The sequence below is a fragment of the Parasteatoda tepidariorum genome, chromosome 10, assembly GCF_043381705.1.
Source record: "Parasteatoda tepidariorum isolate YZ-2023 chromosome 10, CAS_Ptep_4.0, whole genome shotgun sequence".
Classification (NCBI taxonomy): Eukaryota; Metazoa; Arthropoda; class Arachnida; order Araneae; family Theridiidae; genus Parasteatoda; species Parasteatoda tepidariorum.
In genome coordinates, this window is record NC_092213.1 from 36,460,225 (window position 1) to 36,487,710 (window position 27,486).

The 27,486-nt window shown below is 28.0% G+C and overlaps 1 protein-coding gene across 18 annotated transcripts in view; it reads right to left on the reverse strand.

Moving 5' to 3' along the window:
- LOC107437528 (zinc finger MIZ domain-containing protein 1) overlaps window positions 1–27,486 on the reverse strand; it is a 153,289-nt gene that overhangs the window by 16,841 nt on the left and 108,962 nt on the right. For 4 of the 18 annotated variants that reach the window (XM_016049595.3, XM_071186685.1, XM_071186686.1 and 1 more), the window contains one exon: window positions 9,396–9,710. The exons of 2 other annotated variants lie outside the window; for them this stretch is intronic. In XM_016049595.3, the coding sequence (XP_015905081.2) occupies window positions 9,396–9,710 (315 nt within the window). Of the gene's footprint in view, window positions 1–9,395; window positions 9,711–13,839; window positions 20,123–21,100; window positions 23,271–27,486 lie in introns of those variants that run through there. 12 more of the 18 variants (XM_071186689.1, XM_016049602.3, XM_071186683.1 and 9 more) reach the window with 8 other exon arrangements.

A 27,486-nucleotide genomic window follows, 5' to 3' on the forward strand; every position in this document is an offset into this window, starting at 1 on the left:
AGATACAACTACAAAAAAAAAAGCATTTAAGTAAATAATTTAGTAATTTTTTTTAACTAAGTACATTAAGTATCTTGTATGTGCATAGTTGAGTGCAAAAAAAAAAAAAAAAATTTAAGATCTAGTGTCCTGTTGTTCTATAGGGTAAAAAAAAAGCTATCTTTTCTTCTTTTCATGAATTTAACTTTAATCCTATCTAAATTGCTTGAAAACATGCAACGTTTTAACGTCATTAGTAGAAAATGACAAGCACTTTTCACACAATGGAAAAAGAACGGATATCGCGAAATAAAGCGTCATCGAACGAAACTAGCGGATGTATACACACTTTCAGAATTTCGTACAAAGATGACAAAACAAAAATGTGACGTCATCACAAAAAAATTACCATCAGACAGTAACCACATAACGTCAACAATGTATGTCATAAAAAGAAATATCATTGTTTCTTTAGTCTAATGTTTAGCTTAAAAATTGAATAAATTAACTCTCCTAAGTACTCTATGAACAAGAGAGTTGAGCTTCAATTTAAATATTATTTTCTTCGTAGGCTTTATTCTTTAAAAATGGACTAATTCCAATGTCTTCGTGAAAATAATTTAATTACAATACATCTTATGTTAGGTATAAACAGAATTTAATAAAATAAAAAGGTGTAACGTAAGTTAGAGTTAACAGAGAAAATAACGTTAAATTTTTATGATTTAATTTAATTGAAATATATGACACAAGTTTCGAGGTAAGATAGTGAAGCTCTACGCAATATTTAAATGTGTTATAAATTTACGCAATAATTTAAGTCGAAAATCTAAGAAAGAAACAAATTTCAACTATTCACATAAATAACACCAACAATTAAATGTCATATGAACCCCAGAAAACTTGATTTACGAGAATAAATTAGAATGCTTTTTATTTCCGGATACTCACGCGAAATATCTGTTGCGTGCTATTCCTTCAATTACACGCAAGTCCTAGTTAAAAACAAAAAAAAAAGTAAAATAAATTGACAGATATTACATTTTTGTCTTAAAAATTAAAAAAATAACAGAATGACGATATTTTGAGAATTGCTGTAAATCATACCTTTGGATTCAAGAAATAATTTCTGAGGAAATATTAACAGCGCTTTCGTTTTTAATTTGTAATTGACAAGCATTATTACGTGATTAAAAAATAGAGCAAATATCTATTTACAAATAATATTTCTTGATAGACAGGAAGTATAGATCCTGATTCAGGATGTTTTGAATATAGATATGCAATCGCCGATTCATCCGCCAAGTTAGAAAGGGAAATATTAATAAAATACAGGTGGTTTTAAAATAAAATTTAATCACAATTTAACTTTTTACCCATCAAAATACTTAATATAGAATGGGAATTAATCGAGCACTTAACTTGTAGACAGAGAATTTATTGAAAATATAATTTTTTTAATCAATACTTTTAAAATTGTTTGCACAAAAACATATATTTATTAACGATATCAAAATTACCTAACAACACACAGTTTGAGTTAAAAATAAATAGCTGTTACACAGGGATGAAAATAAATAAATAAAATCGAACGTGTTTATTTTAAAAGGGTGATTTTATTGCTTAAACCAAATAATATAAGTGCACAAATAGATTAATTAATATCAGACGGTTTTTAAACTTAAAATAAATGGGAATTCTAACATTAAAATGGTAGCCTAAATTCTACATTCAGTAAAATTTTTTTTAATCGTTTTCTTCAGTCAGAGTTCGTTTCCGAACATTCAAGATACTAACCAGATTCAATTCGCTTTGAAACCAACAAATAATAAGCATTTATAATAGTTTTATAATTTTCTGCTTATGAAGTTGCATTTAAATGAAAGCAAAATTGAAAAACTTTTACGAAATTTCTGTAGTAAGTAATCAGTTGACGAAGTTTCACAATTTAGATGTCACATGGTTTCATTTCCCACGCGGAACTTCGACGCTTTAATTAATGCTTAAAATACATCGAATTCCACTTACACATTTCCTGATATCACCCAAAAGGAGAAAAAAAAATAGACAATGAAATGAGGAAAGAACAAAAATGAAAAACAGAGCATAAAGAGGCTGAAATAAGAAAAGCCAATAAAGAAAGTGGAACAACGACATGGAAGAGTCAAAAGATTCCTTTTGATATAAACTTGGGAGAAGGGGGAATAATTGAAAGAGACCATTTGTAATAATGAGTTCAGATTAATCCACTTATCTTTTACATTCGATATTTTAGGAGAGTGAGGTAAAACAAAACATTTAAGGTAAGAACAGCAATTATGTTAGATTTCATTCAAATCTATAATTCGATGCGACAACATTTAGCTTTTCAAATTAAACCCACACAAGTATTTCAGGAGCTTCATGGTGAATCAACTTATATGATTAGCTTCAACTTTAGAGCACATAAAAAGCGCTACAAAATCCTATCTCGACCTATTGTAGAGAGCGCCCAGCTGCGAAGATAAACTTAACTATTAGTTGATCATTTGATCGTATAATTGCATTTTTTTTTTTATTGAATTTATGAATTTCGCTGAATTCGTGTCAAAATTATATTTTTCTTAACATCTTTTACTCTCAAGTAAATTGCAATTCAATTTAAATATTTCAATTTTCTCATCTTTTTATCTTATTTTTACTTTCAAACTTATTGATATGCTGCTTATACATAACTTTTTTTTAAACTAACAGAGGATGTGATGTTGCTACATCACACGTGCGTTGTTTTTCTACTCCTCAATAGTTTTTTTCAGTTTTCGTTCTTTTTAACCGCANATAAGCTTTTCGATAAATTATCAATAAAGATTTTCCCCCCTCTGTTTATAGTAAAATTTGACATAGAACAAAATAAATGACAAATATTTATAATTTTAAAGATTACTTTGCGGCAAAAATTAACTAAATGGTTTTTGTCAAAATTGATAGGGGGCTCTACCGTGCCTAGGGGTCCTAACGTGTTCTATGTGGGTCAACTTTATAATGAAAATGTTTATCATCATACGATATGTAACATTCCCTTACTTGGTAATAATAATTTAAGTTATCTTAGTTTTCATTTCGGTAAATTGTGACTCAAAAATTAAAACATAGTTTTTTAAGAGTTTACACCTTTACAAAATGAACAAAGACTAAAATTCATCCTTATCAATAAATAGCTGTTCGGTTTATTTCAGTTATAATTAATATTATGTTACCATTAAAGGTGAAAATAATTTTGATCCGCAAGAGATTTTAATTCCATTTCCTTAATTTAGGAGAACATTTCGTCACAACTAACCCTTCAAATTTTAATAACATAATAAACAATTACTTAATAAGAAATTATTTAGTAAATTGTTCTTCAATACTTTAGAAAGTTATATCTTTCATCCTTGCGGAGAAGAGAGGGGAATAAATTGTGTATAAGTAAGCATTTCCCACCAAGTTAAAAGAGAAATTGAATAAATAAATAAATACATACATAATATAAAAACTAACGACTTTAACTATTAAAATTTAGATGTAATATTTATATGTATAGATGATATAAAAATATAAGATCAACATTTTAATCGTATAAATCGTTAGTTTTATTCAGATGTAATATTTTTATATAACGACTCTTTTATACAAATATTAAATTAAAAAGAAAAAAGTAATTAAATATATTTATGAAATCCTTGCACCGCATTTATAAATCGATTGAAATATCTTTAATGTATTTACTTTTATAAAAGAATAAATATTGGTTTTAAAGCGATAGCTAAAATGAGTTGATTTTTAAATATTTTATTTTTATTTTTTATAAATGACACTCTGCAAGCCATATTAAAATTGCTTCGATTACAAACAGCATATTAAATGATTAAAGCAGGGATCTTAATATATATTTAAGAGATAAATTACTTTTGCACGTTGGGCAGCGTTATTTACCGATGGCACTAAATATTTGTCCTACATTTTACTAACTGACAAACCTGAAAACATAGTGACGCGCGGCGGAATCGGGAAAGTCCCTCAATAAGGTTTCGAGTTCAGTGGAACGTACGACATGGAAACAATAGAAAAAGGTTCATCTTGTGGCAAAAATAAAAATAATCAAATAAACAGAATGTTCGCATTACTCCGTTTTTTAAATATATATATATATATATATTTAGGGAAACTGTTTGAGTTCTTCTAAACTATACATATAAAAGTCACCAGTCATCATAACTTTGCAATATACATTTTTGTTCCTTTTTATAACATTCAATTCAAAGATACAAATTTATAGATATGCAGTCTTTTCAAAACTTAAAACATTTAAAATATAAATTGTCGGCAAAAATAATAAATACCTTATCTAAATTTACTTTCTTTAAGCCTTTGCATGTAAAGTCAGAAGTAGCTGCTTATCATGTTTTGCTCTCCCTTCCAAACACATTTTTGTTATTCAGGTTATCCAAAGTAATTTCGAATTATGATAAACAATGTTTTCGTTTTCCTTTAAAGCAGCAAAAAATCGTTCTGAAAAAGACTTTTCCAAATTTCTTCCAAAAAAATTCTTCGCATGCTTAATTTAGCTCCTGCGAAAAAGAAAATGATAGAAAATGATTCTGAGAATGATAGAAATTTCTCAGAAAAAATTATTATATGACAGTTTATTTAATTGTTATTTTATGATATTCAAACAAAACAGTTAAGTAATGAAGATGGTAATCAAACTGTTAACTGTGAAAAACTGTTATCACTTAATACGGTTAAAACACCAGAATTTTAACGCACCAACTAAACCCACCTAATGAAGCCACTTCGCTCCTTGAAACTGCGCGCATACCATAGCAGACCGACTAATCTGTCAATCTCATAACCCACAGAAAGGGTGTTCGAGTCCTAACGTTGACAACTCAATATTTTCTCTATTCCTGTTAATTGGATGGGACTGATTGCTGCTGTTATTTTACCGTAATTNTTTTTCCAGCTAACTGTACGAGCAAACTTCAACCACTGGATTTAGGAATTTTACGATCATTTAAAAAGAGTTACCGGAAGCAACTGGTTAGAAAATAGAAAATCTCTGTTTCTTGATTCTGGTGACTTTCAGGATGCTTCTAAGGCAAAAATTCATGTTCTTGAGGTTCTTAATTTGATATCTTCAGCTTGGGACAGTGTCGTCCGAAAGTGCATTATCAATGGATTCAATAAAGCAGGATTTTCAATATCGGAGGAGGAGGGCGCTGTTACTTTCGAGGAAGAAGGGGAAGGTAATGTGTCTGAAGTTGAGGATCTACGGGAAGTCGATGATGCATACATCGACTGTGAGACAGATATCATTACTTCAGAAATCCCTTCCATAAGTGATTTAATGCCTGATTCCGACGATAATGCTGATGACGATGAAGATGAAATGACAGAAGACGTGCCAACAGCTGATCAAGCGATACAAAGCATTAAAACTCTAAAACAATTTTTACTTGCAAATGTAAATCAAGAAGCAAATTTGCAAAAAATTTTTAGTATTGAACAAGTTGTATACGAAATTGTAGCTAAAAACGAAATCCAAGTAAAGATTACTCATTTTTCCATTAATTTGACTGGTAAGTGTCAATTTTTAAAAATGTGCATAGATCTTTCTTAACCCCGATTTTACGTTATTCCGCTTCGAGCGTTTTTTATCGCTAGTCCGACAGAAAACGTAAAATCGGGGTTTCACTGTATATATATATATTGGAAAATAATATAATAAAGAATGATGAAAAAGTGAAGAAAAAAAAATTATGAAAAACTTTTTTTCTAAAAATATTTAAACAAAATATTGAATTATTAATATTAAAAAGATATATTAAAAATGCACAAAAAAATTTTAGAACATTTTATTTGAATAATTTTTCCATGCGTTCTCTATATTTTTAACTTATTTTATGACAGGGTTGCCACTCAAATCTGGAAAAAAATTCCCTGTTCATATTATACGCGATATATTAAGAGGAAACAACAATTACTGAGCTCTTGTGTTAGCTAAGCTATATTGGGTCAACTATTTATATTAGTTTTAATTGCTAGAAAAACAGCTGAACATACTTAAATAATGCTATAGTAAATGATGTAGTTTAGTATAGCTGAAATATCATGGTTAAATATCCCATAGATTACGCTTTGAGGGGTCACCATTTTTTAAAAGACAAAAGTAAGAAACAAAATTCCCTGTATTTTCCCATTTTGTAAAGAAAAAATCTGAATTCCCTGTATTTTCCCTGATTTTTAAATTTCCTGTATTTTCCAGGTTTTCCCTGTAGAGTGGCAACCCTGTATGAGTTCTATATACTTGCAGATTATGCACAATAAATAAAACTTATTATTCCTCTTTATTTATTTTTTTATTTTCTTCGTTTCTCTCTCTATATATACAAATATTTTAAATTGCATGAGAATCATTTTTTGGCAACTTTATAAAGTATAATTAGAATTTTTAATTATTTTATAAAATATCAAATTACATAATATTAAGATAAGGATTTTATGCTAAATAATATCTTCATGCAAAATCAGTGAATTACGAAAAAAAAAAAAAAAAATACAGATTTTGGACTAAATGCTCAAAAAATTAACTTCACATTTTGTTTCAATTTTTTTTTAAAAAGATTAGATGATTTAAAATGCTACTAAAAAAGTTTAAAAACCTTTAAAAATTATTTAAAGGTTTTAAAACTTTTTTAATAGCATTTTAAATCATCAAATTTTTTTTTTTCCCACTAAAGATGTGAATATTACGCCTATTTTGGGTTTCAGAAATCTAATTCAGCAACTGCTCCTAATTTAAAAAAGAACCTTTATTGGTCTTATCCTTATTGGTCAAAAATAAATGCATAACATCGACAGCGTATAAGCTAAATATTTACGTTCACAACTAAAGTTCAGAGAGAGCAATACATCAACTTAGAACCTAGAGGTAAAAAAAAAAAAAAATCTTCAGCTTCCAAAAAATAGCATAACTTCCTTATTATTTCTTCTCAACAGGAATCACTAAAATCTTTTTTTTTTTACTACATTTGTTTAATACATGTTTTGGTTAAAAGATGTTTTGCTTAAAAAGAGACACCGATTAATTTAAAATCTTTTGACACCGGTTCCATTACATTTTAAAATTTTAAGTTATAGTTCACACATTTTTTTAAAAAGTGAATTGAAATTAGTTTTAAAAACAGCTATGAAATTTCCTACGCTCATTTAGTGTTTAATAAATTATTTAGTTAGAAAGCATGGCTAGAGGCCGAGCCGAACATAAACCTTTTAAGGGACAGCAAGTTCCAATTATCAATTGTTTTCAAGGAAGAACACCTCGCAAACAACTACCAGCTAGGAGATACTCGAAATTATCATTTGTTTTTATAGGAAAAACACTTCGCAACAGCTACTTCACGAGGTAAGAATTTGACGACTGAAGTCCATGTCAAATTGTGAATCTTTATAAAAAAGAAGTAATAATTTTCCGTGGCTATTGGCGCAACAGCTAAATACCATAGTTTTCATTTTATTTTTAAATCTGAGATGCGGTCTATTTACTTCGTCGCATGTTCAGATTTCGCCGAAAGGGAGTGATGCGTCTCGCCAAAGGTTTCAATATTTCCCAGAAGACAGCGTGCGCTAATTTATTCAAATGTCTCACTCATTCAGACAAAAAACAGATTTACTATGAATAAGTATAACAACCAATCGGTTTCTATGAACTTATGAGGTTCAAGTGCAGTGAATTTATGACGAAAAAATAAAATAAAATGAAACAATGTTATACGCTATTGTCGCTTTCATCTTAATTACAGAACGATTGATAGTTCTAAGCGAAAATTAATAATTTGAAATAATAAATTTAATAAGATCGTTTGAAGCTGAATTTAATAAGGTCGTTTGAAGCTGTTTTAACTCCAGTTATATAGAAGCGGAAAATTTTATAGTATCTCGGCATAGTTTTAAAAAAATTAGTATTTTAAATTAATAAATTTAAGTAAGATCGTTTGCAACTGTTATTCTATGTTAAATGGAACTGTTTTTAAATAGTTGTACATTCTGCATCATCTGTATTGGAATATTAAACTTAAATATTTAAAAGAAAAGTGAATACTGAAAAAAATTATTTCTAAATATCAAAATGCAAATAAATTATTGAAGGATGACATCTCAAAAGCGTAACAATAAGTAATTTCATTGCAATTAGTTTACATTTTTAATTAAAAAGTAAAATTAGCATTTGAAACTTTACGAACTAGCTTTATCTATATTTTAAATTACTTGTTCATATGAAAGGAGAAATCGTCATGAAGCATTTCTCCAGCGGTAAAGCATCCCCTTAATTGCACGATGCGAAAAAGGACAAATCATATGCTTTTCCTGTCATGAGGCCGTGAAACCAGCATTCAACTGAAAAGAGCATTTTTACTCTTTTAACAACATAAGGAATATCACTTTTTAAAAAATCGTGTTAAAAGTTGCAAGAATAGGACGAGAAATTTACACGAAAAAGAGGAGAAATTAATGGAAATATGGCCTTAGTAACGTGAAAAATTGTGTAAAGCAGGTATTTTCAACCTGTCGTCCGCGCGTTTTTATGTAGTCCGCGAATATTACCATTGAAACTGTTTACGGTACTTGGATGTCTATTAAAATTGGCTTTGATCAAGGGAGACGGTCATTAAAGTCAAAATTTGAGCCCAATAAGTCAAGTACTGTCAATGTGTTTTGTAAGAACTGAAGAATATGCTTTCTATTAACCATTAACAGAACAATATTAATTAAATATCTTTTAAAAGAATAATGAGACTGCATGTGAACTGGTACCCCTGAATGGTTTGCCTTTCAGAAACTACGGAGAATGCAAAACAATATTTCAAATTTTATTTCACTTATTATACTTTTAATAATAGGTTAATATTAAATCTGGTCGAGTCAAATTCGTTAATTTAGGTAAAAGATAATATTGTTTCTAATCAGTTAAAACGAATTTATGGCTAAATATGTCATTATTATATTGTTTCTTATCAATTAAAACGAATTTGTGGCTAAGTAAGTTATTATTATATTGTTTCTTATCAAGTAAAACGAATTTGTGGCTAAGTAAGTTATTATAATGTTTTTATCAAATAAAACGAATTCGTGGATACGTAGATTATTATTATAGTAGTTTCTTATCAGTTAGACGAATTTGTGGCTAAGTAAGTTATTATATTGTTTCTTAACAAATAAAACGAATTCGTGGATAAGTAGATTATTATTATAGTAGTTTCTTATCAGTTAAAACGAATTTGAGGCTAAGTAAGTTATTATTATATTGTTTCTTATCAAGTAAAACGAATTTGTGGCTTAATAACTTAATATATTGTTTCCGATTGAGTCTAAACAAATTTATGAATATGACTTACCCATTATAACCAGGACCATTTTGCCTTGTGTTCATGACAGGAGGTGGATAGGACTTGGGTGTCATTGCTCCAGGATAGGAATTTTGTTGTACTCCACTTGAATATGGTGTTTGCGCCATGGTTGTGTTGGTGCCTCCGTATGAGTTATGTGCCATGGGCCCACTTTGTGTACTCGTCGTAACACCCCACACCGTCGTAACCACAGAGAGTTGTTGCTGTTGGGGACCCTGCGCAGGAGGGGGTCCCTGTCCCGGTGCCTGTTGCCAACCCATAGTGGATGCCATTGGCGCCATTGTTGGGTCACTAAAACAATAGCTACAGATTTAAAAAAAGGACAGCATTAATTACAATCTGCACCTCTTCGAAAAAGGAGTTAGGAGGTTAGTGGTGATTGGTTACAATAAAGGATTGCAGAAAATAGATAAAAAATTAGTTATTCTATTCATTTATAAATTAAAGTATATTAGACTTTTTTTTTTCTCTTCTCCATGGAACAGAATATTTTTAAAAAAGTAATTATTCCTTAAAGTATACTGCACTGAAATTATATACTATTTTTTATTTGCAGTTTAAATATAAAACAAAATATTATTATAAATAATATCGTCATTTTGGTTTTGAAAATTAAACTATCAAAATACAATCCTTTAGAGCAAGTCATGCAAAGAGCTTGGGAAAGGTGCAGAAGAAAATTAGTGCAGTTAAAAGTAGAAAAAAAGATTGAAGATAAAAACAGGAATATTTCAATAAAAACATAGCAAATAAATTGATAAACAAAATTCAAAATAAGATAAATATACTGACAAAATATAGTATTTTATGTATGACAAAATTTCAGTCTAAAAATGTACATTTATTGGATTAATAAATCGCTAAAAGATTCCAATAACTTTAATTTTCAGTTTAACACAGCACCATCTCAAAATGATTTTACACTTAACTTATAATATTAGACATGGTGCAAATTTGATGCAATTATAATGACGTGTTAAAATGAATCAAGATTGTGTTTAAGATAAACCAAGGGTATCGTATAATTGACTGAGTATCAAATAATGATAACAGTAAATATGAACGATATTATGGTTGGAAATTTCTTTTTTAATAGAGTAGTATTTATCAGCGAAATCTTTAAAGAAATAACGAAGTCAACGTACTTTCGAATTTCCTTTAATGAAAGAGTTTAAGAACATGTTCATTTTACCACGAAAATAGTTTTCTATAAAAATAAGATTTCTATAAAATAACACCTTTTTTGGTAATTAAAATATTTCTTTTCTGTATCGTTTTTTATTCATATTATTATATTTTTTAATGTTCCAATAAAAACAAGTCTTCAACAATATTTAAATAATGTTTAAGCTTAATTTCATCAAATCAAATTATGCCTTAGTCTGGAGAGTATAACTATAGTCAATATTTTTTTATTGAAAACAATAACAAAAACATGACCACTAACTAGAAAAGAATTTTTAAATAATTGAATGGTTCATTTATACTATTTTATAAATCACTCTTAGATGTTTAGTTTGAGTTTATTTTAATAAGACATTATTTCAAAAAAATTGTAATTAAGTTAACATCATGTAACAAAAAATATTTACAAAAAAAGTGGGAGATTGCTCTAATTTTATTTACAAAGGAAAATTCTAAAACCAATAAAAATTAAAGCAGCCTTTAAAAATTATTAGATCAAAGCCTCACAAAGTCACACATTTCATTCAGAACATGTTGTGTAATGATCTATTCATAATAGGGTTCAATTGTCGGTCGGCCCCTCCCCTTTCCCGTCCCCACATTCACACACGCTGCTTGATTCACTTCAATTCCAACTCATCCCCCCTTCCCTCCCTCTCCTCCCCCGAGACCAGGTCACTGAATCTGGCAGCCGGCCAGGGCGCTAGTTTCAAACCACCCTCCGACATTACAACACATACACATACTTTACTTTGGATTTCATTTTAGATATTTTATTTCTTTCCTTTTTTTTCTCCTTTCAATTGCATTCTCTAACTTCAGAAAAACCAGTTTTGCGTCTTGGCTCGCGAACTGAAGGATCATTTTTTATTTTATTTTTATTATTATACAATCTTATTTATTTTCTTTTTTTTTCCAATTCTTATTTCTCTTTTCTTTTTAACTGGAACCGAATCATTCTCCTTACACACCTTTGCATTGTAATGCTTGGGAGATTTGGTTCGTAGCGTCACATTAGGGTCATCTAGAGCGGTCAGGCTGATTATAAAGTATGCTTTGAGGTTCTTTCGCTTTATTAACAATAATATGAATAAGTAAACGGACGCATTTTTCTTTTCTTTTGTTGATGTAAACATTTAAGAATTTTGACTAAATTGTCATCAATTGAAAAATTTTTAATAAGAGATAACTTAGCTTCTCTAATTCAGCTTAGCCTATTTAGAATTAATATATTTAGAAATGACTTTTTGACCTCGCCTCTATTATAATATTTTAGAAAAATTTTTTTTTCTTCTAATAAATCCATTATGAAAAATAATAAATGTAATTGGAAATAACTTTCATCTGTATCAAATATTTTAAACATGCGTAGATTTTTAATAATTACAGATTGAATTATACCATTAAATAGAACTATTTTTGATAAAATAAACTAAGCTTCAATAATTCAGTTGTGTTTTTTCATTATTTATAAAATTTTTAATAGATAAACATTTTTTTAACATTCAATTTAAATTTTGAATTTAGATATTTTTCTATAATTTTGATAAAAAATTCATTAATTCAGATTGATTAAATTTATACAGAAAAATTACTAGCTTAGAAACGCATTTTTAAATCAAATCTTTTTTTTTCTTCCTAAAAAAATGTAAGATTTATTTTTTTACAACAGAAATATAAATATCATTTATTTAAAAAATATAAATGCTAAATAATGACTTGTAATTGCAGACACCATTAGGTGACTTTAGTGAACAATTATGAACATATGTAACAATTCAACATTCAAATGTTTAATCTTTGAAGCTTCAATTTAAATTACACAATTTTAACGTAGGTTGATGTAAATGTTTTATTACAGTGGTTATATATTTTATAGGTAAGAAGTTAAAAACACTGTTATTAGACTAACTGAAATAATACAAACCAAGATTAATACTTTTTTTAATTTCTAAAACAAATTTTAATTTATACTAAAAGTTTTAAGAATCAATTTTATTCATAGCATTGCGATTAATTCTTGATAAAATGTTGAGGATGATATAATGCTTCAAATCACTATTTAATGAAAAAAAATCTGCCATATGCATAGAAAGTTTATAAATATATAACATTCATAAAAAAAACCTATATGGAAATTTAAAAAATAAAACTAATATATATAAATACAAATTGTATGACATAAAAAGATTTGCGCTTTTAATTAGCATTTAACTATGTAAACCCAATTGTTAGTTTTATAGATGAAAATTCAGGGGAAGGATGCCTGAACAACATGAGGTAATTGATGAAAACAGAAAACAATTATATAACTAATACAAATACTGTTAAGATTTAAATTTGTTAATATTAGTTACATTATAAAAAAAAAAGTAAAATTTTTATAAAACACCACACAATAACTAAAATATATCCCTTTTGACAAATGTATATTAATATTTTTAACTCATTTAAAATTATTCATTCATAAACAATTTAAATAGACATACATACTAATCAGGACATATATATGAAATATGAACAAAATTTTAATTATGAAATATTATCAGGGAGCTTTAATTAAATATTTTCCGACTGTAAAATAATAATTTTAAAAGTCAACTTAATTAACAAAATGCAGCAGATTAAAATTATAGTAGAATATTATTTCACAATAGGAAGATCAAGTTACTATAAAATAAAAAGGCAGAATGAATTTTATCGATAATGAAGAAACAATTATATTTCTTATAACAGTTAATATTTGCAATCAAAAGTCTGCAAATTTTAAATACAATATAGGCATTTTATTTCAATTTATTTATTTTATTAATTGTAATAATATGATTTAATAATTCCTATAAGACTATTATTAAAAATCATAATAACTATGTAAATGATATAAAAAATATACTATTTTAAAAATACGTAATAATAATAATAAACAATTTATGCTAATTTGAGGGTATAAATTATGTAAATGAAATATAAAATAATTTTAAATGGAATTTGTTTTTAAAAAAATATTTTATCATTTCGAAAAAAAAAATCAAACATTTAATATAAATATGTTATTTAGAAAAAGTCTTCAGGGGTAAAAAACTTTCTCGCAATGCGTCTAAAAAAAAAGGGCTAATAAACATTAGCGATCATCGTTTTCAATGTACTGAAAACGAAGTTACCGGCGAATAAATTCGTAATAGAGAAGGAGCGCAAAAAATAAAATCTATAGCTATAAAAAAAGTAAAAGAAAAAAATATCTCAGTACCTTTACAAACAAGAGTGAACTGACAACCAAAATCGATAAACGTGAAAAGTTTGGCTTTGTGAACACTAGATGGCGACAGAGGTACCATATCAAGATCTCCATCAAATGTGGTCTTGCAAACAGAAATTTAAGAATTTCAATTTTTAGCAGCTAAATGCAATAAAAATGCCCACTTACTCATATTTCTCCATATTGCACGTACACGGGTCCGAGAAGCAGAGGCATAAGGAACTGTCCATATCATCTCTGCCCCTTTGCAGACTGCCGATCGCCATAGGCTATTAGAGACTGACTGACGACTATGTTAACAGATCGAGCAGCCGCTCGACAAGTTAGCAGCATCGCCAAACTTGGCTCCTGATCGCTATTTACCGTCAGCTCTGGACTGAGCAAACAGTTGGCGGGGGTTTTGCCTCTTGCGCTTATGCCTTTATGAGGCAGAATTATATCGTTGCACTCGTTTTTCGACGCCGAAGGTGGCTCTTTCATTTTCTGGTAGGGATGGGAAAGGGTTGTTTGGTTCGGTTGAGTTTGTAAAGAACCTTTTCATTGATAACTCTTTTAAGTGGTATTTGCTTGGATAAGACGAGGTGGGGGAGCTTTTTCTTGCTATGCGATCGGCTTTTGTAGTTTGTTTATTTTCTCAACCACCCTAAAAATAGTATCAGTATTTACCAGTTGATAAGTATTAATCGCATTTTTGTAATTTTTTTACCGTATTATTTATTTATCTTAAGAAGACGCTACCTTGATAAACTCGAGAAATCAATATTTTATTTCTTCTCTTAACTGTAAGTTTATAATAATTTATTCAAATGATTTTCCGATTTCGATCAATATATTTTCAGAAAAGGATTTTTTTTTTTTGGAAAATGAATTATTAAAGTTAATAAAAATAATTGAAAGTAACCATTCTACACTGTAGAGAATTTAATTCTATTTTATTTCGTAAAAAAGGGAAAAAAAAGTATGAATAGCTTTTCTGTGGTACTACTGAGATGACTTTGTGAAAATATTTTCCCAAAAAATACAAATTGAAGACACACGATTTCTTCAGAAATTAAATTTCTTTCGGCATATTATTCTAGACGTTTAATTAAAAAAAATGTTTTAAAAAATTTCGCTATTAAAAATTGTTAAATATAGGTTAGAGATTTTGCCGCAGATATCTGCAACTAATAAGAATAATATTATTCGATACTTTAAAGACAATCAACCGAAATTTTTCTATAGCTTTACTATTTTCTCCTCGATACCTCGATCAAAATTTCAGTGAACTAGAAAAGAAATTTTTGCATACTATATAAAATGTTTGCATACTGTATAAAATGTTTCAGACAAAAGATATAAAAAAAAAATTAAAAAAATTTTTTTTTGACGACTAGAGAACTTGCATGTATCACATAATTTAAGCGTTGTCAATAAAATCAATTCACAAAAAGGGACCAGGAAAGAAAAATTACTTTAAAATTTAATTCATAAAGAAGCAAAAATTTAGTTTTTTTTTGTTGTTAAATACAGCCTATCAAATAATACAGTTATTCACACGTTTTAATAAAGTGGACACTAGCAGCTTTAACACTGATTTACTAACAAATGAAGAATGCGTACAACTTAAAGAAATTAATTTTTTTCAGTTTAACCAATTTCTTCTGGTTTTTTTCTTCTTTTTTTCCAGTTACTTTTAGTGTCTTTAAAGAAATAAGTTTCAGAAAGAAATCTTAACCCTGATCTAAATTATCATTCCATATGAGGATTATATGCCTGATTAAAAATTGAGTTAATCTTTATTATGGGAACTATATTTACATTCTAGTTTTTTTTATTATTAACATTATTTTTATTTCTAAACCAAATTGAAGGCATGTCCCTTAATTTAACACCGGAAATTGCGAATAAACTAGCAACTTTCCAGTTGTAAATCTTTAAATTCCACTTTTAATAATTTAACAGCAAGCTTTTTAAATTTACTACCAATTACGTTGTTTTTTGTTCCTTAGGTTTTATTAAGATTCCTAAAAGTTCTTCTCAAAATTTTGATTTAACTGCAATAAAACTTGGACAATTTTGAATGAAGTAATTGTAAAAATTCCTGTGGCAAAAATGCGTGTTTACAAGTAATTCATATAATTTTGTTTTAATTGCAATTTTTATGAATGAAAAGTAATAAGTTCCTGTCTTTAGCAACTTATTTATCCAATATCAATCTTGTAAAAAAAATTGCTATTTGAGCTTTAATGATAGTCGTATTGATGCTTAAGCTTTCTTAATTTTACCCAAAGCATAGTCCATCGCAGAAGCATTTGAACTAGTTCTGATGTGTTTCCGTCTAACACTCCCACCTATTTCTCGTGCCTCTGTTATAATCTTTTCTGATAACTAAGCTAACTTAATGTTTCTGTACTGCTTAATTTTATCAAAAGTTTAAAGGAAGTATTGAAAACACTAAAATTACCAAATATAGAACCATTTTACCGTTTATTATTCTACCAAATCTTTTTCCAGAAAGAGCAGTGAGTAAAAAAAATTTTCTAATTAACATTAATTGATTTCACCCAGATTAACTTTAATTCTTCTAATCAGGCAGTGTTTTGTCAAAAAATTCACTGTTCAAGATTTTTTTTTATCCTACCGTTTCTTCAGCAGCAGAGAAAATTTTGATTAAATTCTAAAATTTCCCAAGCTGATTCTAAATTTTTCCTCGTGGTTATTAAGCTCAATTTCTGAAAAGAAAGTTTCCTTTAATACCATTCCTTCCATAGATTTGAGTGTGGTGTCGCTTTTGCATATAATCAGCCAATCTGTGAGAACAAGATATAAAAAGCTTCTGGATATTCTTAAATAATATAAAGCTAATTTTCTTAAGCTCATCTTTCTTAAACATAATAACATATAATATTTATTATCAATGGCAAACTAAAATTAGAATAAAATGTTTTCAATTGTAATTGTTGCCAGAGGATTTAAGTAAACAAACTGAGTTGTACCAAACTTTTTTTTTTCTGTGTAAGGTTCTAAAGGTTCATAAGGCCGTAGTGTTTTTCTTATTTTTGTTATATTGTTTACCCAATTTAAATCCTTTAATATTTTAATCAGCTTATAATTAGCATAGCATATACTCTAGCTGCTGTTGCTATTAAACTAACTTAGAAATTCATCCCGACAAACTGACTCATATCTAACCCTGTCTTGTCCATTGCGCAACAATTATTCGTGGATATCAGTTCAATTTATCACTAGCTAAAAAGTTTATGCAGTTACATTATAAATATGCCTCTTTAAATGTCTAGAACATTAAAATCTTTTGAATCAATAAACTTGAACACAGATGGACTACTAAAAAAACAAAAAAAGTCGATTGAAATATTTTTTATGATAGTGAAAAAAATCAAACTTAAAATAGTTGTATCTTAATGTTATATTCTCCACAAGAATATTTTTTTTTAATTTGAAATTTCAGTCTTCTGCTATTTTTTGTAGGTACATCATTATACATTACATTAGGTACATTATGTAGAAATTTTCACTAAATTATATTTATCGAATAATATCTTTGATAAAGCTTTAGATATAAATTGGTTATCGTCTTCGTTGCACATAAGTCGTTTGATGTCATTTAAAAAGAAATAATTCTAACTCCCAAGTAGTACACACATTATTTAACATTCACTATTTGCCCCATACTAATATCGAGATTTATTAAGGCTTATATTTACTTGAAAAATTAAACCAGAATACGCTTCGGAGGTGGTTTCAATACAATATATCATTTAGGCGATTGGCAACAGTCCCCCCCCCCAATTAAATATGATCTTTACCAGTTTCTCATTTAAAGGATAAAAAAAAACCAATAAAATTTGAAGTCATTCCTTTATTAGTATTCTTTTTGTATAAGTATAAAATATTTGTTATAAACTGAGAGAGATAAGGGACCTTATCACAAATATGGGGAAAAAATTAGATTTTTTCCCCTTAAGTTCCCATTTTGTCCTGCATTGCACTATTTCTCAAAAAATATAAACCCTTCTTTTAAAGTAACAGAAAAAAGTACAATAGTTTAGCAATAAGTATTATAAGAAAAGTATAAACTTAAGCAAATAAAATTTTAGCCTGTTGGCTTAACTAGAAATTAGTGTGAGAGTACAAAAAGGAGGCAAGAACATAAACTATCCGGTCTGAACTAGTTTAAAATTATTTGAATCACTTGTAAATACGCATTTAGTCACAAGAATCAATATATTTGTTTTCTAAAGAATTTTGCAGGGTTTAATTAAATTTCTAATAAACCATTAATTAATTAAAGTTAATAATACGATGCCAATTTTAAAAAGCATTTTGCAGAGTGTTAAAAAGTGATGGGTAAAGATTAAAGATAGGGGAAATATTAGGTAATGTTCGGATGTAAGAGCTAGGTTAGGATTGGGTTATAAAATAAAAATGATATTAATAATAAAAATTCGAAGGTAAATTTAGTTCTCACGATACAAATTAAACTTTAATTAGATACACAATCCTTGTAGAACAATAATTTAAATCAGGGTGATTTTTTCTGGAAGAAACCTATCTCTCTCAGAAAGTAACAGGAAAAATCCAGAGGAAATTAAAAATATTGGATGAAATGCAAAAAACTTAGTGCGATTCTTTGCTGATAAGCATCACAAGAATAATTTAAACATTAAAATTTAATATAGAACATAAAAGTTAAGTTTTCTCACTACTTTATAAACAAATCGCTATTAAGTACTTATTAAAAAAATGTAAAACAAAATAAGGGAAATATGAAAAGCATAACCTATAATGATGCAACAAAGAGAAAAGTTTCAGTATTTTAAAACTACATGAAATTTTCTGATGACAGATTCTATTGATTAAAAACAAAATAATAATTTTTAATTTATCAATATTAATGAACTCTGTTTAATAGGAATTTAATTAAATAGTGTTCCATTCATTCAAATATAAAAAAATTATGTTTGTAAATTATATTTGTAATCTTTTAAGGGAAATCCAACATAGAAATCGAATGGCTCTCGGCGTCAAAACCAGTGTAGTTTCTTGTCTATTAATCTACCATCCAGTTTCGCTAAATTGTTTTTAAATATATCTCATAGCTTAAATATATTCAATAATTTACAATGAATAAAATAAAATGAACCGAAATATAATAATAAAGAACAATTAGCCCATAAAAAGGAAGAAAAAAATAAAGAGTGCCTAGTAAATCTATTCAAGTACTTGCATCTTGGGACCCTCGATGCCTTACGCCCGTCTACATTCAATTTTAATTACAAATAATTTGTATCCATTTTTTTCAGCAAATAATTTATTTTTAACGTAGGTATACTTTAGAAAATATCACCCTGGCAGTCATTTAAAATTTGGTGAAATAAATTCGATTTGGTTACAGTTAAATAACTCTGAAAATAAAGCTTAGAGTTCTTCTGAAAGATAAATTTTTAATTTTACTTAAATAAACTAAGAAAAAAGAATATTAATTTTGATATATATGTTCCACATTCGTTCGTCACTTCTGAAGAGAGAAGGAAAGCACTGAATGTGTTAAGAAAAATCGTTTGATCATAATGAAAGTGAAAGTTACTACGGGATTAGTCACAAAACAATAAATCGATTTTAGTTCAAATCTCAGACGATTTGTTAAAACGATTATCTTCATTTTATAAAACCGCTAAAAGAATACATAAAACTTAACTCTTTAAGAGGTTTTTTTTATCCAAAATACCCCAAAATATAATGTATTGTGTCTTAAAACGAAAAAGAATTCATTTTGATCATGATTAAAATAACAATTTCAGTGGCAAAACTTTAGTATCGACATAATAATAACAGATTCAAATAAAAACAGATTCAATTTCATCGTGTCGCATTTAATCTTCTTGAGCTTATTAATTGATAAGATTATAGGTTGGCGGCAAACCAGTTTTCTCAGCCATTTAATAGCCAATTAACCGTAGAGCTCGCCGAGTAATTGAACGATATAAGGTCTTAAATTACAGGTGTTAATATTTAAATTCGACAGTTCGATAACGGGGTGAAAGTCAGATAAGTGACCAAAATAAACGAGGGAGCGAGTAACGCGCTTGCTCTTAACCGAGATTCTCCTAACTCTTCTCCACCCCCCTCCCAACAAATAAAGTCAGTTTTACAATTTTATCATTTATTCCATAAAAACGTTTAGTGATAATTTAGTGAAATGATATTGATATTTCCAATATAATTAACAATATTTATATAATTGCATAATAATACAGAGAATGTTTAATTTTCGTAAAAAATCTTTTCAATTTCTAAAAGAACGATTTAATTACAGAACTTTTAAATTAACCTCTATACATTAGCTGAACACTGTGAGCTGTTTTTTCCCTGATCAAAAAATTAGAGATGTAAGGAAAAAAACGGGTAGAATATTTATTATATGTATTAAGATTATTATTTAGTATAAAGAATTAAGTCAAATTAATTTTTGATCCGTTGGCAGAATATTTCAAATTAATCACTCTCTAAAAGAAATTTTAATAATTTTATTTTCCTCATATAAATGATAAAAAAATATAATAAAAACCAAAGCTTTGTGCTTAAAATCAATTATGAAAGCAAATACTTCATAAACATTGTTTTGTTTATCGATTCCTTATGCTGAAAATCTTTCTGAAAAATTAACATGTTAAAATTTTTAACATTTAAACATTTTAACATTTAAAATTGTCTCGTAAATTTTTCTAATTTTTTTATTCAGAGAGAAAAATATCACATTAAAATGCTTGCAAAAAACTAGTTATTGTTTAAGAAAATATTAAATAAAAATGTTTCCTATGAAATTTTATATATCCAAATGGTTCAACTTTACTGCAACAAAAGGCAAATAATTCATTCAAATAACACTCTTTTTAGATAGTATTTTAAATTGGTTAATCGCTTTGTTGGAGTAATTAAGAAGACTAACAGAGAAAAACTGGATATTTCTTGATAATTTTTTTACAAATAAAAAGACATCTGGATATTTGTAGATATAATAATAAACAAAAACAAAAAAAAAATTATTTTTTTTTTATAAATGAAGTAAAAAAAAAAAAACACACTTGATGTTTATTATATTATTAGTTATACATTTTCAATTCTGAGCTTTATTGTTTAGTTTTTAATTTTTTGATTTACTTAAAAACTGACAAATGCTTTTAATTATTATCTTTATAATAGTAGACTTTTAAAAATAAAAACATTTTATAACTCATTAAGTACTTACCTTTCTCTGTTTAGACACATTTAATTTTCGTTTAGGCATTTATCCAAAGAACATTTTCTGTATTATATCACTGAACAAAAACGCGGCAAGCACGTTTACAAAAGAAACGATAAACAGTTTTCAAATGACACGCAACTGGAGTTTATTGATAAAAAAAACACCACAGTTTCAACTTATCATCCATCGATCAATGCATCAATTGGCGATACCAATCAAAACCGTGTGGCAGAGAATCATCACGCCAAACACTCCCAAATCACAACAAAAAAGACCGAAAGTCGGGAGGAGCGAGTGAACAACTCACCGCGAGCGTATATCGACCTTGAATGAAACCAAACCGGAACTCTCCAAAACGTTTCGGTTCAAAACCGCAGGCAGGGTCGCTCTTTTGTCTCCATAGTTTTAAAGCAATCAGAGTGTGCTGCCATCTATCGGTACATCCTTAAGAATTTTTTCATCACATTTTTTAGTCCAATCTCTTTGTTGCTTATTTTGTTTGAGGATTATTGGACGCCGGCGCACAGGTGAGGTGGGCAACCATGTTTTTAGCGAAAGAAGGCACTTCCTGCTTTTGTAATTTCTTTTGTTTCCTTCCTTTTTTTTTCCTCTTCTCTTTTTAACTACTGCGCGCGACGTTCTAATGGGATTTATCTCGCCAAATGTATTTTTTGTTGTGCATTTTCTTTAAGTAGAGATATTTTCACGAAATGGGTAATAAGTGGTTTTTATTACCTTGTGGGAAGTTCGTTTAGCACTGTAACTTTGGCGAGCATTTTTAAACTGTCACACTTCCATTTAAAAAGTTTAAGATAAGATTTTTATTAAAATATTACAATTTTTAAGACAAATCTCTTTAAGTTTATTTTAAAAAACTAAGGTATAATTTAAGTGCAATTAAATGAAACTTTTAACATTCCTACAAGAATAATTTAGAGTGAAAGATTTCTGAATTATTGAGCTGAGAAGAAAGTTATGCTTATTTACATCGAATTATGTTTTGACCCTGGGTGTACATAGCCAATTTTTTTTTTTTTTTAAATTTTTTTTTCTCTTTATATTTTCTTTATATTTATAAGCTATATTATCTGATAAAAATTAAGTAAGAGTACATAATACTACTTAGAAACCATAATGTAGCTAAAATAGTTGATATTTTTTTTAACTAAAATGTTTAAAAAATTATTTAATTATTACTAACTAATCACTGAGTTAATAAAATCACTGTTATTTTTGTTCAAGTTAAACATCCTAAGACTTTGAAGATAGCGAGACATTATTAGCGAAACATTATTTTTAAACATTATTTATATCTAATCAAGTGAGTAAATTAGTTTAGATCAGAATACATGAAAGAAAGAAAAATTATTATAAGTTTCTTTGGACAGAACCAGTCTTTCTTCATTGGCTAGCCTTAACTACGCATTTAAGATGTTTTAAAAGTCATTAAACACATAGTTAAATTATTATAACTGAAATGCGTATATCACCGGCAATGAACTTATATACCCATTCCATTGTATGTGCAAAAGAGTGGACTGAAAAATCTTGCAAAGAAACCAAGGCCCAACCTGGGCTGTCGTGTCACCAAAGATGATGATGACTACCTGCAAATTATTTTACATACAACGAATGGAAAACTATGACTTACCAGTTTAAAGTTATTTTTATCCACGTTATCTAATTTTATTTATTAGTTTATTTTGAAATATAATAATTTACACTTTTATTATTTCTTTGGATAAACCCTTTTCATGAAATCAGACTTTAAAATAGTATAATTCAACAATTTATTTAATTTACACAAATAACTAAACCATCATTTAACATCATTTAATTAGGTATTTTTAGCTTAGAAATTATTGCGTCGTAATCATGGTCAGAGGGATTTAAAGAACTTGTTTTGTAAATTTCTTTTAAAATCTGTTTTTAAACTTAAGCGTGACAATAATAAATTACAAAATTAAGGAGAAATAATTTTGATAGTTTTTGACGTCGAACAAGTCGTCTCTTTTTACGTCATGTTTACGAATCCGAAAATGTTAAATGCATAATTTTTAAAAATAAATAAGCTCTAATTCGATTTTTTCTTCACGAATGTGTAATTCAGCATGTTGTTAAATTTACACAAATAATTAAATCCTTATTTAATTAGGTGCTTTGAAATTATTGTATCTAAATCGTGATTCTGATTGTCAGGATTTAAAATAATTAAAATTTATTCGTTTATTTATTTTTTTGCTTCGAACAGATAATAATATAAGTTAGCTGTATGAAAATAACTATTTTTAGTTGATAAAATGTAATACAGTACGGAATTTTTTTAATCAAACTTTTCAATTAATGACGATTTTTTAACTTATACAGTCTAGATATACTGAATTTAAAAATGAAGAATAATAGAACTCAAATATCTATAGCTCAATGCTAATTATTTGTAATTGCTGTAGTAAAAATATAAATATATAAAGTTATATAAATATATAAAAAACAACGGCCAGCCAGCTTTTTTTTAAAAAAAAACTTCTCCTCAAAGGAATTTTTCTCCTGTAAAAATTACATAGCAGAAAATAACAGTGTCTCTCACGCTTTTTTACCAAGAAAACAGTAAAAATGCAGAGAACATTTTTCTAGGAACCGACCACAAAAACCACAGACGTCGAAACTGGAACCAAATAACTTCAACTTCTATGAAATCCAGTTTTTTAAAAAAAATTGTCTAGAATCAACATAAAAATGACTAGAATTAGAAAAAAGAAGAAAAAAAGTACGATTATATGTACATTTTGCCAAAGAGTTCGAGCTTCTTTTTTAGTTTATCCCGTAAAAAATTTTGCGTGCTATATAAAAATGTTGTGATGCAGACGATGTACCACATAAGATAGCCGCAGAAAGAGGAGATCAATACTTTAATTGTTTCAGAGATAAATAATCATAATACTGCTTTATAGTATGACTGAACAACCCGACTTCCACGATTAACTCACTTTTAATGCCAACTAAAATTAAACTAATTATACTTCAGTTTCATATCAACAAAATCAGATTTTAGAATGACAAATTACAGAGATTATTAAATGACAAATTACAACTAATTGTGTATTTAAAAAGTATATGTATAAAAAAAATGGCAGCTCATATTGTTTTCTTAAATGATTTGATTAATTTTTTTTTAGCACAAACCAGTTACTAACGTCTTCAAATATATCCCTGAATTACATGTGTTTTAATCATAGCTTGATAGGAACAATTGAAAAATTCATAACAATTAAAAAATAAAAGCAAAGAATTTCAATTAGCATTTCAATTCGTTTATAATTTCTATGCTATAACTTTTTTGAGAAAATAATATTTATAAAAGTTTTCCAAATAAGTTGTACAGTTCTTTATATTATTGTTTTGTATAAATAAGTAGCGTTGCAGAAGCAAAGCTAATTCAATCGAGTTTGAAATGCGGATAAGGATTGCTTAATGCGCAAGTTTTTCTAGATGAAAAGGTCAATGTCACCCAGAAGCGGGGGGAATTAACTGAGTGTGGCATTATTCATTATTAAAAAAAATATTGAAAAAGATATTCTCTGTTAGTAGATGAAATTATTCGCCTCACTTTAGAAAAATATACAAATTTGATTTGTATAAAATCATCAATTACTATTTAATCGGGTAAAGAGTAATGTTGGGCGATATCAGAGTTTTATTATCGTGATCCATCGTCATTAAGTATCGATCTTTCAATTTAATAATATTTCTATATACAGAAAATTTTTAATCAAATAAACATACTGTACAAAACCGAAACAATGATTTAACGCTGCATTTATTGAATAAAAAAACTTATTTAAATTGTATAATTCATAGTTTTTTTTCTCCCTATTTTAGAGCAAAGAAGTCTTATGCAAAACAATCTTAATTTTAGCATATAAGTTTTATATGTTCGTTATTATTATTTTTTTTTTTTTTTTGTAAATGAAAAAAATAGTACTTTTTAAAATAGGTATTAATAGATTAAAATGTATACAGATATGTATCAAAATGTTACATGTTATGCAGTTTCTAAAAAAAATCTTTAAAAATTTCTTATTGAAATTGAATGAACTAGCTAAATAAGACATAAATTGCACTTGTTAAAACAACTAAATCATTAATGGATAGTATGACAAGGCATACAACTGAAGTCTATCTCAAACACTACATTCAATAATTTTAAATACCACCTTCGGAATGTAAAATGCCTATTATTCTGATAAATAAGTAATAATAATAAATAATAAAATTTATAAACGAACTAATAGTTTAAAAAATTGCTCATCAAAAATCTAACAATGAAATAATCAGGAATCAAGTTTTACTTTTACACATTTTTTATTACAAAATGCATGCTAATTTGTTCAAAAATTCTAATGTAATAATGTCTAAAATTTGTCCACGACATTACTTTCCGCATGACTGAAGCGTAGTTGCTATTTCGCGAACCATGAAGGACTATTTGTTATGCTAATGAGTTTCGCAATGTCAAGATGCAATATATTTCCAGATTTATGGAAAACTCTCAAGTTTATCAGTGATGTTATGTTCGGTGGGCTTTGTTCGGTTTTTATGTGTTGATTTAATTAATTCTTTTTATAAATATTTCCTTCTCTTAACACTGCTTATATTTTTATTGATTTAAACAAGCCTAATATAAAACGATTTTTATCGTTAACAATTTTGAGAACAAAAAATAATTATAAAAACTGAAAACAAAAATTATAATAATACACATGTGACACGTTGTTTACTTATTAATTTTTGCTACTACAATAACCAATATTACAATTATTGTAATTTAAGACACGTAGGTATTTTTATACTAAACAGTTTCTTATATTGTTTAAAATTATGCTATTTGTTCAAACAACGTAGGTACAATATTAGACGAGCATGGTGTGATGTTCCTAGATGAATAAATAATTATGATTAAATAATTATTATCTAAGGTAACAATAACATCGTAGGTGCTCAGGTTAAGTATTATATTAATCGAAAGCGGTGAAATGCTTCTTTATATTTAGATAAACGAGATTGAAACAAAAGATCATGTTATAATTAAAAGCAATAAAGTTATTTACAATAAGAATACCGTGAGCAGTGGTGGCTCAGGGAATAGAACGCTCGCCTCCTAATGAGGTGACTTGGGGTTGAATCCGAGCGATGGTTGGTCGATACGAATTCCGCACCCGACTCGCATCGGCCACAGTGCTGACGTAAAATATTTTCAGTGGTAGACGCATCATGGGTTAGAACAATCTTGCCGCCAGGCTAACCGTGGGAGGTTTTCGTGGTTTTCCTCTCCATGCAAATGCGTGGAAATGCTTCCACGAAGGCTAATTTCTCCCAATACTTGATCCAGGAGTCCCTTGTCTTTTGGANGACGTATGTAGGTACTTTTATACTAAACAGTTTGTTATATTGTTTAAAATTATGCTATTTGCTCAAACAACAACGTAGGCACAATATTAGACGAGCATGGTGTGATGTTCCTACATATATATAGGTAAATAAGATAGCAAGAAGATTATGTTATGATTCAATAATTATGATTAAATAATTATTATCTACGATAAAAATAACATCGTAGGTGCTCAGGTTAAGTATTATATTAAGCGAGCGCTGTAAAATGCTTCTTTATACTTCGATAAACGAGATTGAAACAAAAGATCATGTTATAATTAAAAGCAATAAAGTTATTTACAATAAGAATACCGTGAGCAGTGGTGGCTCAGGGAATAGAACGCTCGCCTCCTAATGAGGTGACTTGGGGTTGAATCCGAGCGATGGTTGGTCGATACGAATTCCGCACCCGACTCGCATCGGCCACAGTGCTGACGTAAAATATTTTCAGTGGTAGACGCATCATGGGTTAGAACAATCTTGCCGCCAGGCTAACCGTGGGAGGTTTTCGTGGTTTTCCTCTCCATGCAAATGCGTGGAAATGCTTCCACGAAGGCTAATTTCTCCCAATACTTGATCCAGGAGTCCCTTGTCTTTTGGATTGTATTTAAGATTATACATATACTTTAGGGTGGATACTATATTAGAGATTGTGACAGTAATAACATCTAGCTGTAGATTCCAGGCAAGACTGTGAGAAAAGTGTAATAAAAATGTGATTGAAAAAGTACTAAAAAATTTTAAAGGTTGAGCCGTTAACGGCTTTATAGAAGTTCAAAATTAAAATATATTTGGTGTACAAAATTTCATTATTCATTAAACTAACAATTCATTATTCACTAAACTAATTATTAAATCACTTACATCAATCAACAAACTAGAGAGAGAGAGAGACACCGACAAATCACCACTTTATTCGTCATTTCAAAATACCTCAATCAAATAAACCAATTTAACAA